This window comes from Heterocephalus glaber, unplaced genomic scaffold (genome assembly GCF_053883595.1).
Source record: "Heterocephalus glaber isolate CG9 unplaced genomic scaffold, H.glaber_assembly_v1.0 deba00000470, whole genome shotgun sequence".
In the NCBI taxonomy this organism is placed as follows: Eukaryota; Metazoa; Chordata; class Mammalia; order Rodentia; family Bathyergidae; genus Heterocephalus; species Heterocephalus glaber.
The window spans coordinates 2,168,145-2,183,275 of NW_028258145.1; the positions used below are offsets into that span (position 1 = coordinate 2,168,145).

Below are 15,131 nucleotides of genomic sequence, written 5' to 3' on the forward strand. Positions count from 1 at the left end.
ATGTTGTGATATACGCGCACCTATGTTTATAGCGGCACAGTTTGTAATAGCCACATCTTGGAAACAGCCCAAATGCCCATCAACTGGTGACTGGATGATACAATGGAGTACTACTCAGCCATAAAGAATGATAAACTAGAAACATTTATAGCTAAATGGATGCGTATTGAAGCCATACTCTTAAATGAAATAAATAAGATCAAGGGGTCAAGAATCTCGACTTCACTACTTCTATTGCCTGCGTCGTCTTGGACAAAACACTTTTGGTTTCCCACGAGCAAGACAGATACAACTATCCTTCCCTCTATTAATACGTCAGAGTCAAAAGACAAACATTTTTGTCTCTGTTCACCAGTGTGCTACGACTTGGTCTCCTCCGCCACTTTTTGCCTCAGGATCACAAAGATGCCTGGCCTGGGGAGAAGCCAGCATAGCGTCCAGGGCGCAAAACTTCAAAAAGACCTCACTCTCTGGTCCCGCAAGCCCAGGGTCGCCCTGTAAGTACGGCCCTGAAAATGTGGGCCCATGGTGCCCAAGGTCCAGACGGATCCATGCAGAGACACTCAGGATCCGGAGCTAGGTCCGCCCCTCCGTGATATGGCTTCCGCGAAGAACCAGGCGCCCGTCTATTGGCCATCGCATCGTGACGCCACTAGGGTGCGCCGCTCGCTTCGCGTTTTCTGTAGAGGCCTCTCGCCGGCCTTTTGCAGCCGCACTGCGTGGACTGGCCTAGCCCCTGGTGCCCACTGTCCTGACCTCCCGTACCGCGGGCACGATCCCCACAGCGAAGGGTGCCAGGCAGGACCGGCCGTCGCGGCCAGGTAGGTTGGGTCTCGGCCAGGCCCGGAGGGTGGCTCTGGCGAGGACACGACTGGAAGCAGGTGGCCCGTTTGCCTCTGGCCCCACGGTCGGCGAGGCGTGGACTGACTGCAAAGGGTGGAGCTGGACATCTAGAAAACAGAGGGACCGACTTCGCCTCCGAGCGAAGGTGCAAACCTGAGTCCCAGGCTGCCACGGTTGTGGTTTTTCCACCTCCCGTCCCGGCGCTTTTCTTCAAGGACACTTTTGCACAGTTGCCTTGAGCTCGGGCTGTGGGGTATAAAGGTTACTGCGGAAGCACCGGGGCACCTTGACAGGTAATTTTACCGCGTTAAGCTTCGGTGCCAGCATCCATACAATGGAAGCACCTGACCTGAGGGAATGATTCTAAGGGTGGAATGAAGCTGCATGTGACCGTCACGTGAGAATGACACGATCCGCGGGGCCTGGAACTACCTATGAGTGCAAGTGGGCAGCGTGCTCTGAGGTCTGGGCTGATGCCAGTTAGGGTCTTTGAAGATTTCCTGTTGGAGAGGTGGAGAGGTGCCCCGGGGAGTGGAGATGTGTTGAAGCTAAGTTGTCTTGCTTGCCCAGCCCCTGGATTCTGAATCAAGAATTTTGATATCACCCGGACAAGGATTTAGATACCAACGCCTTTTCCTCCTAGCTGTGTGACCCTTGGACCTTGGGCAAACTCCTTAACCTCCATAAGCCTTATTTTTTTAACCTGTAAAATGGAGCTAACAGTACCTGTCATCCACAATTGTCAGAAGAATGAAACCAGATATTACAGGTAGAACACTTATCATAGTACCTGGCACTCAGTGGGCATAGTTAGTGTTATTTTAGTGAGCACATGCAGTGTGGCTCAGACAGCCTTTTGATGGTGGTGGTATGGTCGGTGTTTGGGTAAGACAACACAGGGCAGGAGACACAAAGCCCCGGTTTGTTTGTTGCTTACACTCTTGCAAACCAGCACAGTGGTGACCTAAGTCTAATAAATCTTTAACTGGATAGGGCAGGTTGCCTCACCTGGTCCAAGAGTCTGGGGCTCAGAGAGCTACCTCCACTTTTTTTTAGCATAAAGAGCTATTTTTAGAAGCAAGGCACTGTGCTGCTGAGGGACTGCGGTGAAGAGTGGAGACTGGACTCAGACTGAGAACAAAATGAGAGAATTGGCAGAGCTGGAGATACCACCAAGCTGTCCCATTAAGTGAAAAATCAAGCCCTTGCTTCTGTCATTTGATCATGGAACAGTCAGGTGGGGGCTGCTCCTAGAAGACTGGATGGCCTGGTGGAGGTTCTGGCTTGAGCATGTGAGCAGTGGAAAGCAGTTTAAGGTGGGGAGCAACAGGACCCAGTTAGCACTTCAAAGCTTGCAGGAGGCAGCTATGAGACCAGTTTTAGCCATGGCCCCTGGCTTGTGCCTGGCTCTACTCCTAGTGAATCCTATTTCTGCTCATTTCAGCCCATCCCTGCTTGCAGCACTTGCCCAAGAGGCTAGACAAAGGTAGGGCCCTCCCTTCTCATCTTCGAAGCACCAGTCCTGCTAGCTGAAGTGTGCTTATATCATTTCTTCACATCTGTCTCCCTTACAAGCAGCATTGCAGGGCTGAGTCTGACCTGTGGCAGCCTGGCACATTGTAACCTTCAGAAAACACTGGGGGATGAAAGCCTAGACTCTACAGGACTAACCGCTTAGAGCCTGACATGAAGTAGTCACTCCTCTACTCTTACCTCCTGAAGTACATACAGCAGGATGAAACATATCTTATTAATTGGACCACTTGCTATGTGGTTTCATGGGGCAAAGGACTTGGGCTACATCTCAAGGAATTGTGGGGATCCCAGTAATGGTTCTGAGATCCTCTGTTGTCTGGGTCCCACTTCTTTCTGCCCAGGTGCTGATGTTGGTCTCAGGGAGAAAAAGCTTGCTCACAACTCTGCTGCAGGCTCAGAAGCAGCCCTTTCAGCCCCACAGACACATGAGACTGGTGCAATTCCTGGCTCCCCACCTGGCGGGACCTCACCTGGGCCTGGAGTCGGGGATTGCCGGTGGTGTCATCGACCTCAACGCCTATGACCCCACACTCCCCACGACGATGACACAGTTCTTGGAGCAGGGAGAGGCCACCCTCTCGGTGGCAAGAAGGTAAATTGACAGACAGCAGCATCCTGCAGCCACCACCCTGGCCCCTCTTCCTCCTCCACCACCTCCGTACCCTGGGAACTAGAACCAGCAGGGAGCCTTTTGCAGAGGAGCAGGCAGGTTACCCAGCTTTCCTTTTTCACCTGTTCCCTCAGTGAAGAGCCTCAGGAATCTTGCATAACATCTCCAACTTACTGAAGGAGAAACTGCAGTCCAGGGAGGGTAATTAAACTTCCAGGGCCACACAATGGGTATGCAGTTAGGACTTCTCTTCCTTAGGGGATTAACTCTGCCCACCTGAGGTTGTCTAGGACCTCAGGGCCTAAGAAGGAGGCATCTTGGGAGGCAGGGGAGTGATTTAAACTCCTGGATCCTTGAAGTGTACAAGACTGCAAAGAGAGTTTCTCCAAGGTAACTGGCTCCTGTGCTTGGGCTAGACTAACTGGGGGCGTCCCTCCATCCAGAGCTGTACGGGGTCTGGTCTGAAGGATCAATGAGCAATACATTAGAACCATTGTAAGATGTTGTTTGCACCTACTGAATCGGCAGAAATTGAAAGGGTTGGCAGCCCACAGTGTTGGTGACAGCATATTCCCATACTGTCATACGCTGGAGAGACTGGAAATGCTGTCCATGGCCCTCATTAGGGAACTGGGTGATCTTAACAGAGCAGTAATATGCAGCCATGAGAAATAAAATTAAGAGACTGTATATATTGTTGTGGAGAGATCTTCAAAGTATAGTTTCTTAGAAAGACATATAATGTGCTATTATTTGCATACAGAAAGGTGAGAGAAGCATTTCACAGAGTAGCTGTTAATGACCCCCGACACAGTGGCTGTCTCCAGGGAGGAGCATGGGGTGACTGCAGGGGTGAAAGAGACCTTTCCATTTATTCCCATTCATGCTTTCTAAACTCACCTGGATGGACATAAATTATCTATTGGGGGAAAGGAAATAAATGCTGGCTAAATAACAAATAGTGTCGACATCAGAGGGTAGTAGTTTGGGCCTGATTTTCATACTGATGCTGACAGTTGATAGATCTAGAAAATACATCTTCAAAAGCAAAACTGGAAACTGCTGCAGGATCTCCCCAGCCTGCCCGAGGATGCCAACCTGTTTGCAGCCAGCCCCTCTCCTGTTTGGTCTCTGCAGGGCCCTGGCTGCACAGTTACCAGTCCTCCCACGGTCCGGGGTGACTTTCCTGGCCCCAGTCACGCGGCCAGACAAGGTGGTGTGTGTGGGCTTGAATTATGTGGACCACTGCAAAGAACAGAATGTGCCTGTGCCCAAGGAGCCCATCATCTTCAGCAAGTTCGCCAGCTCCATTGTGGGGCCCTATGATGAGATCCTCCTGCCACCTGAGAGCCAGGTCAGCACCTCCCCATGCCTTCCAGAGTCACTGGGTCCCCTCACCAGGGCACTGTCAGCCTGCAATAGTCCTCTGTCACTTAGCACCTGAAGCAAACTACAGGGGGAAGAATGTGCAGTGCTAACCCTGGCCCCCAGAGGAAAGGCATTCATTCATGTGCATCTTTTCCTGATTATAAAAGTAATATATTTTGATTGCAAAGCCATCTTCCCCGGCCCAGGGCTTTTTTCTTCCTTTTCTAAGGAGGTCTTTTGATATATCTTGCTCTACCTTCCCAGCAATTTTCTGTTCCCGGCTATACCTACTTTTTACTGAAGACTTCACCAAGAGTATTTTTCATGCCATTAAATATTCCTCTGACATAGTTTAAGTTGCTGTGGTTTTCTGTTGGGCCAGTAGCTATCATTTCCTCACTAGATCCCTACTGCTGGACTTGTTGTCTGGGGGGGCTTTCATAGTGCTGCAGTGAATATTCTACATAGAAAAGGCTTTGCGCATCCACTAATAAATGATTCTTTCTTTAGATTAAACTCTTAGAATTTGATTGTCTATGTCAAAATATAGGTAGCATTTCAAAACTTTTGAGAAGTTTTGCCAATGTGATGTTTTCAAAAGGTATGAAAGCAATTTACACACCCACCAACAGTGCATATGCCCTTAATACCACTAGTTAGATTTTTCTCTCAAATTTTTAAGTTAGAAGTGTTCTGGAAATTATAGAAACGTTGTAAAAAGTTGTACAACGAATGCTAAGATACTTTTCCCCCAGTTTCACTGTTAACATTTTGCCTTATTTGCCTCGTTTTTCTCTCCACATGAACAAATACAATTTTTGTAGGGGCCAGACCTTTGAAAGTAAGCTTCAGACATTAAGACCATTCTCTCACAAGGACACTGGGCTGCAGGGCCGTAATGCCATCATCACCGCATGAACATGGGTATGAACACTGCCATACACAGGCCAGTTGTCCCAGGTCAGTTGTCCTGACTGGTCAGGAGTACTGTATTCCCAGTTAGCCCAAAGATGACTTTGGTTACTTTATTTTTTTCAGTCAATAAGGGAGCAACCAAGGCCACACATTGTATCTGTTGATATCCGTTTAGTGGCTTTAAACTGGAGCAGAGTCTGCAACTTTACTAGTGGGCTGATTGGTAAATAGGAGCCTCTGTCAGGTGTCTCTGCTGCAGCAGTTCGGCTCTGCTGTTTCAGTGTAAAAACTGCCCAGGATGATAGTGAATGAATGAATGAATGTGATGGGATTCTGGTAAGACTTATTTAGGAAAAGAGGTCAAAAGCTGGCTGTGGTTTGCTGACCTCTGAATTCAGTCCCCACGGCCTCCTTCTCTTTCCTGACACTTTTTGAAGAATCCAGTCAAGTTTTCTCACAGCACATCCTGATTCTAGTTTGGTCTTGTATCCTCATTACTGGATTCAGCTTAAGCATTCCTGCCAGAAGTGGAGGCAGGAAATGGTCTGTGCCTCCCCTTGCATCCCACTGGGGGGCTCCTGCCAAGTGGCCTTAGAATGTAAGCACTCACCGTGACTCTGTGAGCTGCATCTTGCAGTTGGAATGAATAAGTGATCCAGGGTCATAGTTCAAGATCAGATGACTCTTACTGCCCCACTGCTTTCTATCCAGAGCTCCTAGGTCACCCTTCCCTGAATCCATTTTTGAACCAGGGACGATGGGAGATGATTTTTGTATTATGCCTTCTACTCTTATTTATTTTTATTTTTATTTTATTTTATCCCATTCCTCTCTCCCCTCCCTGTCTACAAAAGCTTTGTTTTCATTTTTTCCTTCTGTTTTCACTATTTTTCTTATCCCTTCCTTCCTTTCTCCCTTCCTCCTCCCTTGTTCCCCTTATTTGAATGTTTTCTTCCCAGTATCTATTATACATTTTAGTCCTTACTGTTTCTCACACTAGAGAAACAATGCAGTATTTAAACATGTGTCCCATTTATTTTTCTTAATAGTATGGCCTCAAGGTCCATCCATTTAACTATAAATGTCTGAAGGTCATCCTTTTGGGCAGAGTAGTACTCCATTGTGTTAAAAAACCATATCTTCCTTATCCATTCATTGGTTGATGGGCATTTGGGCTGTTTCCAAGATTTAACTATTCCAAACTGTGCCGCCATATACATACATGGGTGTGCATATATTGCTGTGCTAGGACGCTTTTAATTCTTTTGGGAAGATACCAAGAAGGGGAATGCCTGGGTCAAATTGAACCTCTAGTTTTAGTTTTTTGAGAAATCTCCACCCTAATTTCCACGAGGTTGCACCAGTCTTCACTCCCACCAGCAGTGGAGAAGGGTTCCTTCTTCCCCACATCCCCACCAGCATTTGTTATTGGTTTATTTCTTGATAGTAGCCATCCTTTCTGGAGTGAAATGGAATCTCAGTGTTGTTTTCATTGGCATTTCACGAATGACCAGTGATGTCAAACATTTTTTCATATATTTATTTATATTTCTACTTCTTGATCTGAGAAGTGTCTTCATTTCAGATGCCCATTTTAGGATTGGGTCTTTAAATTTGTGGGATCTGATTTTTTCTGATTTCTTTATATATTCTAGAAAATATTCCTTTATCTGATGAATAGCTAGTAAAAATTTTTTCTTACACTGTGGGTTGTTTCTTCACTCTGTTAGCCATTTCTCTTGTGGAAAAGCTTTTGTATCCAGCTATACCACTGAATTTGGTTATCAAATCTTGAAGTCTTTTGGTGGAGTTTTTGGGGTCTTCTGTGTAGAGTATCATGTCATCTGCAAATAGTGCTAATTTAACTTCTTCCTTTCTTATCCTTATTCCTTTTATTTCTTTCTCTTATCTAATTGCTCTGGCTAATGTTTCCAGTACAACATTGAACAAGAGTGGTGACAGTGGACATCTCTGTCTTGTTCCTGATTTTAGAGTGAAAGCTTTCAGTTTTTGTCCATTTAGAATGATGCTGGCTGTTGGTTTGTTGTAGATGGCTTTTATCAGATTGCGATAAAGACCATCTATACCAAATTTCTGTAGAGTTTTTAAACATAAATGGGTCTTGGGCCTTGTCAGTTGCTTTTTCTGCACATATTGAGAGGATCATATGGTTTTTGTTCTTGTCTCTGTATTAAATTTATTGTATACATTACAGTGTATTACATTTATTGATTTGCATATGTTGAACCATCCCTGCATCCCTGGGATGAATCCAACTTGGTCATGGTGTATAACCTTGATGATTTGCTGCATTCTGTTTGCCAGTGTCTTATTGAGGATTTTTACATCTATGTTCATTAAGAAGATTGGCCTGTAATTCTTTCTTGGTTGGATCTCTCTCTGGTTTTGGAATCAGAGTAATGCTTGCTTCCAAGAATGAATTTAGGGTATTGCTTCCCTTTCAATTTCATTAAAGAGTTTGAGAAGTAGTGGCATTAGGTCTTCTCTAAATTTCTTGTAGAATTCGGCAATGAATCCATCAGGGATGGGCTTTTTTTCGTTGGTAGGTTTTTAATTACATATTCAATTTCATTGGCTGATATTGGTTTATCTAGAATTTCTATATCTTCCTGGTTCAGTTTTGATTAATTCATATGTATCTAGGAATCTATCCATTTCTTCTTTATTTTCCATCTTATTAGAATACGGGTTCTTGAAGTAGGTACAAATGATCTTCTGGATTTCTGCAGAATCTGTTGTGATTTTACCCTTTTCATTCCTAATTGCATGGATTTGAGTCTTTTCTTTCCTTTTTTGATAAGGTTGGCTAAGGGTTTGTCAATTTTATTTAGTCTTTCAAAGAAACAACTGATTCATTGATTCCTTGTATTGGTTTGTTGGGTTTTTTGGGGGGTTTTTTTGGTACCAAGATGGAACTCAGGACCTTGTGCTTGTGAAGCAGGTGTGGTGCCACTGAGCTAAATTCTCGGCCCCCTTGTATTATTTTTTAGTCTCCATTGCATAAATTTCTGCTCTGATTTTTATAATTTCCTCTCTTGTACGAGCTTTGGACTTGAGTTGCTCTTCTTTTTCTAGAAGCTTGAGGTTCAAAATTAGGTTGTTTATTTGAGCCCACTCTGTTTTCCTAATATGTGTATTCACCACTATAAATTTCCCTCATAGGACTGCTTTCGTGGCATCCCTTAAGTTCTAGTATGTTGTATTGTCATTATCATTTAATTGTAGAAATTGTCTGATTTCTTCCTTAATTTCATCTGTGACCCATTGATTATTCAGGAGGGTGTTATTTAATTTCCATGTGTCTATGAAGTTCTTGTGGTTTCCTTTGCCATTGATTTCCAATTTCATTGCACTATGGTCTGATAATATTTATGGGCTAATTTCAGTTCCTTTGCATTTACTTAAGCATGTTCTATGAGCTAATATATAGTCTATTTTGGTGAATGTCCCATGTGCAGCTGAGAAGAATGTGTATTCTGATGTTGTGGGGTGGAGCACTCTGTAGACATCTACTAAGTCCATTTGTTCAAAAGTTTGGTTCAGTTCTAGTATTTTGTTAATTTTTTTTTTGGTACTGGGTTTGAACTCAGGTCCTTGGGCTTGCGCAGGAGGTGGCGAAACCACTGAGCTAAATCCCCGGCCATTTTGTTGATGTTTTGTTTAGTTGATCTGTCTATTTGTGACAGTGGGGTTTTCCATTAGTGCTTATATGATTTTTTGTGTCTATTAATATTTGTTTTATCTAGTTGGGTGCACTGCTATTTCGTGTATATATATTTATGAATGTTATCTCTTCCTCTTGGATTGTTCCCTTTACAAGGATGTAAAGGGATGTAAAGATTCTTTGTCTCTCTTAATCAGTCTTGGCTTGAAGTCCATTTTATCTGCAAATGGAATAGCTACCCCTGCTTTTTTCCAAGTTCCTGTCACATGTAATATTGTTTTTCATCCCTTGACTTTCCATCTAATGAATTTGTTTTTGAGTTAAATATGTTTCTTGTATGCAGTATATTGTTGGATCTTGCTTCTTAATCCAGTCTGACAGTGTATTTCTTTTGATTGGTGAATTGAGACCATTAACATTGACGGTTATGACTTATATGTATTGTCTCATCTCGGTCATGTTATTTTCCTGTTGTTGGCTTGCTTCTTTCTTTTTCTGTTTAATTTCTTGCCTTGCCTGGTAGATTCATTTTGTTGGGATTCATGGAGTTATAATCCTTGTTGTCTCTTTCTAGAATATCCTTCAGAACACTTTGGAGTGCTGGTTTGGAGGTAATGAATTTCTTCAGGTGCTCTTTGTTATGGGAGTATCTTATTTCTCCATCAATTCTGAATGATAGTTTTACAGGGTACACCAATCTGGGTTGGAGGTTGTTTTCCTTTAGGGATTGAAATACTTCAAGCTTTCCTTGACTTGAGAGTTTGTATTGAGAAGTCTGCTGTGATTCTGATAGGCTTTCCTTTATTCCTTTATCAGTGATTTGTTTCTTTTTTCCAACAGCTTTTTTTTTTTCTTTTTTTGGTACTGGGGATTGAACTTGGGTCCTTGCACCTGCACAGCAGGCGGCAAAATCACTGAGCTAAGTTCCCAGCCCTAACAGCTTTTAATATTGTCCTTGTGTTGAATTTCTGGAATCTTGACTACTATATGCCTTGGGGAAGATTTTTTTTTTTTTTGATCATGGCTAATTGGAGTCCTATATGCCTCACTTATCTGTATGTCAAATTCTTTTTCCCTGTTTGGGAAGTTTTTTGCCATTACTTGTGATAACAGGTTTTTTATGTCATTTGCACTATTTCCTGCTTTTTCATTGACTCCAATCAATCTTAGGTTATTCTTTTTTGCATCATCTAGCAGCTGCTGGATTGATTTCTCATGGTCCCAGAATCTCTATTTTCTTTCTTTTTTTGTTTTTTTGGTACCTGGGATCGAACTCAGGACCTTGCGCTTGCAAGGCAGGCACCGGAACCATTAAGCTAAATCCCCAGCCCCGGGAACCTCTGTTTCCATTATCACTAACTGCAATCTTGTCTTCTATGTCTGATATTCTGTCCTCACATTGGCTTATTCTGCTGTGTATACTTTCAATGGCGTTTTTAATCTCCTGGATATCTGTTTGAATCTGTTTGATGGCTTTTCTTTCCTGTGCTGGGTATTCATGGTTTCCATCGTGTTATTGAGCTCCTTTATTTTTTTTGTCTGTATCTGCTCTAGAGTCACTAAGCATGTCTTTCATTCTAGTCATCCCTGTAGTTTTCTGGGAAGTTATTTCTTCTTTGAATTTTTCTAGAGCCTCATTCATCTGCTTTATTCTGCTGTTACCACTTCAGAGAGTCTAGCTGGATGCCTTTCAGATTGTTCCACCTCATTGGCCCCGGGGTTTGCCTTTGGTGAAGTGAAAGTCTGGGGAGGGGGGCTGCATCTTGTTTTAAGTGTCTTCTCATTTTCTATTTTTTTAAAAGTTTGATTCCTGGGTTGATGCTTATATATTGTTTATAGCAAGTAGCTTTATTGCCAGAATTTAGAACCCTTAGGAAATGACTACTCTTCAAAAGTGTCTTCCAGGTGTACCTGGCTTTTGGGTTTTGAGTCTTTTACGAGATCCTACCTCTTCAATTTATTGGGGATAAGAAGTTTCTGCCTACTTGGCCCAGTTGCCAGTTCTTTTGCCAGTTGTTGTTTTTTTTAACACCCTTAGGGAATCTCAGTCTTAGTATATCAGGAGGAACAACCAATTAGCACAGTTATGACACCTTGGCTAAAGTAGTACAATCAACAATAACAGTAGCATCAAATACAGCCTAGAAAATGACGGACTGTAATAACTATTAATTTGCTACCCTTAACCATATGAACAGGATTTGTGGCTATATAACAAAATCTAGAATTAATCCAAAAATAGTATGCAATAAATAGGCCCTTAATATGGAGATTTTAGCCTTAGGGGAGAAGATTGAAAAAGGGTTGGAGGGGGAACAAATAGAAGAAGAGGAAGAGATCAGAAGCAAGGCTAGAGGACAAACGTTAGGAACTGATGAAGAAGAGAGGTGGGAGAAAGAAAAGGGAAAAATAAAAACAAGAACAGCACATAAAAAAACAACTAGAAGCCGTGTTCAAACAATTAAGAAAAAACAAGAACCAGGAAGTAGGAAAAAAACAGAGAAAAGAAAAAAAAAAGGTCCAATTCAAAATGTGTCTCTGCTGTCACTGGTAGGCAACTCGGGCATACAGTCTAGAGCCAAATTGATTAATCTCAGCAAGCCAGCTGCAACTTCATGGTGGGGGAGTTGATAATCCCAGCTGGCCTGCTCCCTTAGTTCCTCTGCAATTTCTGGCTGTGAGGCTGGAACCAGATTCCTTGAGCCTACAACAGACTCTGTATCTCCTGCTGGCTTGAGCTCTGTTCCTTGGCCTCCTGCTGACTTGAACTCAGTACCCACATCGAGACACAACAACTAGATGGAGTCTGCCCACAGCTGTTTCAAGCTCAATTAGCTCCTTTCCAAGATGGCTACAGGCCAGTTGCCCTCTCCTGGGTGAGGTCTGAACCCACATAACTCACCAGCTACTGCGTCCACTGCTCTGTTCCACTGGTGTGTTTCTCCCTGGAGGCCTCTAGGGTAGCCAGTAGTTGCCATGTATCTGCAGGTTTGGGCCACCATTCCATGCCAAGAGTCCAGGCTCTGGGAGAGAGTGCTGCTTGCTATCTCCCTCCTCTTTTTAAAGTCTCTCTCTTCACTCTGCCTATGGACTTCAGTTCTCCCCTCAGATCCTTCCTGGGTCCTGGGGACTCACTTCCCTCATTCTTCTCCTCCTTGTGTTGTTATATTCCAAGGTCAGGACACCAAATCTTGAGAGGGCTGGGGCTTTAGCTCAGTGGTGCTGCAACTGCACCTCAGTTTGATCCCCAGTACCAAAAAAAAGACACCAAATCTTGGAGAGACTTTTTCTGCTGCTTACTACTCTGCCATCTGCCTTCTATTCTTATGAGCAGGCATTCTGTGAGGAAAAGCTGCATCCATGCCTCATATGGTGAATTCCTGATTCTTATTCATTGATTATAATCCATAACCTAATGTTCTTTTTATGGCTGGTTTGCCCAGTGGGGCCATAGTGAGGCTCTCCCCTTTACCTTGAGCACTTCCTTGATTTCTGGCCATTCTTCCAACTGGTCTCTAGTAGTAGTGTCCTGGACTGAGGATTGGCCATTTGCTAGTTCTCTTTAATGCTGCTTGGTATTAGAGACCAGCCCCTGGGTGTCAGGTGAACTTATACAGCTCTGATTATTACATTAGAGATAACAGCTAATGTGAGACGCTAAATTTTGTCTATTTATCTATTTTGCTGATTTGGGGAGAGACTGAGCATTTGTTCATGCTTTGTAACCGTGAGTATTTCTTCCTGGTGTCTTGCTTATTTAAGCCCTTTGGCTACATCAATTCTGGGATGTTGATCTTTTTATTGTCATGAAAGGAAGTCAGTCCACATTAGCATTTAGTGCCTAACACACAGCAGGTTACATTTGCTGTTAACTGGTATCATTCTTTGTTGAAAGCACCAAGGGTGACTTTTAAACTCCATCCCCCAGACATGTTGCTTTTCTAGTCACAAAGCAGAGCTATGCCAGCTTAGGGGTCTATGCATCACTCTGCCTCGTCATTGTCTCGGCTTTGGTTGTGGTGACTGCAAAGAGGGGCTGGCAGCCAAGCCCCACTGGCAGAGATCCTAAGCCCTGAGGCCCAGTGTGCCACCTCTCTGCTCAGGAATAGACCTCACAGCTGCCAAGTTTACCACCCCTCTCCCACTCTACAGGAGGTGGACTGGGAGGTGGAGCTGGCCGTGGTCATTGGGAAGAAAGGCAAGCACATCCAGGTGAGAGCTTCTGCTGCTGCCTGCTGTCTCTGGCACTAGGATGTGGTTGGCACCTCCATGCTGTGTGGCTCCTTGTCCCACCTAGCTCTGGCTACAAACGTGTGAGAATGGCGTTGAGATCATTTGTCCTAGGGGTTAGTGTCACCTGTGACATACTTTATCTAGCCAAACCCTACCCCCATAGGCCACAGATGCCATGGTTCACGTGGCAGGCTTCACCGTGGCTCATGATGTGAGCGCTCGGGACTGGCAAGTGAGACGCAATGGGAAGCAGTGGCTGCTGGGAAAGACCTTTGATACCTTCTGTCCCCTGGGTCCTGCTCTGGTTACCAAGGACAGTGTAGCAGGTAGGTCCCTGTCTTTGCCACTTGTGCCTGCCCTTGGGCAGATACTCAGGGTCAGAAGGCAGTGGTGCAGGAGGTAGGGATGTGGTCCAGCTGCCAAGTGCTGCCCCTGCAGAGGGCAGGTGCAGTCCTAAGCATGAGTTCTCCCACAGGCATCTTTCCAGCACCCTATACAGGGGGCAGGGCTGCGCAGTGGTGGGACTTGTTCATAAAGTAAATAACAGAGAACAGAGCCGCACTGGAGGCTGAGTCCGGCTACTTCATTGCTACCGCCTGAAATAGGCTGAGTTGGGAGGAAGCACAGTTGGCCCTGAGCATTGTGCAGAACAGTTGTGGCTGTCCATTTTCCACGCAGAGGGAGATGTGGAAGCACCAGCAGGACCTGGCCCAGCCACTGCATGCACAGGACAGCACCAGCCACAGGCAGCAAGGACCCAGGAGGGCCAAGTGCAACCTGAAGCACAGCTGCTAGAGGGTGGCAGAGCCACAGGGGGAGCCACGCTGGTGGTAGCCGGGCCTGACGGCACCTGGTAGAAGCTACCTGGTGACACAGAACAGACTGCCACTAAGGAGCTGAAGGTGCAAGTTAGCCTGCATACTGTACTGCCAGGCTGGTGGCTGCCTGCCTGCAGTAGGTTCATGAGGTTTCATTGTCTGTGCTGCTGTGTAGCTGTGCAATCATGTTTATAGCTGTGTCTGCCTCATCTGCAGACAGATGTCTCGTTTGGTTTTGTTTTTTCTTGGTGCCAGGGATTGAACTCAGGACCTTGCACTTGCCAGGCAGTTGCTTGTGCCACTGAGCTAAACCCCCAGCCCAGATGTCTGGTTTTTTTAAGACAAAACCACCAGCCATTTTGCTCCCCCAAGTGGCTACTGGCTGGTGTTCTGAGGGTGGCAGGGAAGCAGGGGCAGTATGTACACTGGAAGGGTAGTGCCCCAAGCCAAGGTGGCAGAGAGGGGTTTGGGGAGGAAGTGGGGTAACTCCACAGTGCTGCTGTGTATTTCAGATCCACACAACCTGAAGATCTGCTGCCGCGTGAACGGGGAGGTGATGCAGAGCAGCAACACCAACCAGATGGTGTTCAAGACGGAGCAGCTCATTGCCTGGGTCTCCCGGTGAGAGGGCGGAGCCTGTGCCAAGCTGTGGCCCCCTGACCTGTCTTACCTGGCCCTTCTACTTTGCTCTAGGTTTGTCACTCTCTATCCAGGGGATGTCATCCTGACCGGGACACCGCCAGGTGTTGGGATGTTCAGGAAGCCAGCCATCTTTCTCAAGGTAGGTTAGCTGAAAGGAAGGGGCAAGGACAAGGACAGAGCTGGGTGGGCAAGCTTGTTGCAGAAATCTGCAGGCCTGTGTGTGCTGACCCCTCCTGCCTGCTATTGCAGAAGGGGGATGAAGTCCAGTGTGAGATTGAAGAACTAGGGGTCATTGTCAACAAAGTCGTGTGATGGCTCCCTCACAAGCCCAGGCTGGAGACAGGACAGCCACCTGCTGCCAGTGGGCCCAGTGCTAGCCCCTCTGCCCCTGGGCTGCTCTTCAAATAGGAGGGAAGAAGGTGGAACCCTCCACAATAAATTTGCCCAGGCAAAGTGGCAGCTTGGCTTCTGATGGTCTTTG

General features: G+C 45.4%; 1 protein-coding gene across 4 annotated transcripts; it reads left to right on the top strand.

Moving 5' to 3' along the window:
• Nucleotides 1-623: 623 nt before the first annotated feature.
• On the top strand, nt 624-15,109 carry Fahd2a (fumarylacetoacetate hydrolase domain containing 2A). Of its 4 annotated transcripts, none has more exons than XM_004844346.3 (8): nt 624-821; nt 2,721-2,971; nt 4,127-4,343; nt 13,110-13,169; nt 13,354-13,516; nt 14,521-14,629; nt 14,702-14,789; nt 14,900-15,109. In XM_004844346.3, exons 2-8 carry the CDS (start codon nt 2,727-2,729, stop codon nt 14,960-14,962), a joined length of 945 nt encoding a protein of 314 aa, XP_004844403.1. In that variant the 5' UTR covers nt 624-821; nt 2,721-2,726; the 3' UTR covers nt 14,963-15,109. The 4 variants fall into 4 exon arrangements, with proteins under 4 accessions (XP_004844403.1, XP_087059052.1, XP_087059055.1 ...); XM_087202926.1 differs by having other exon boundaries at nt 654-1,612; XM_087202929.1 differs by having other exon boundaries at nt 654-1,136.
• The last annotated feature ends 22 nt before the right edge of the window (nt 15,110-15,131 follow it).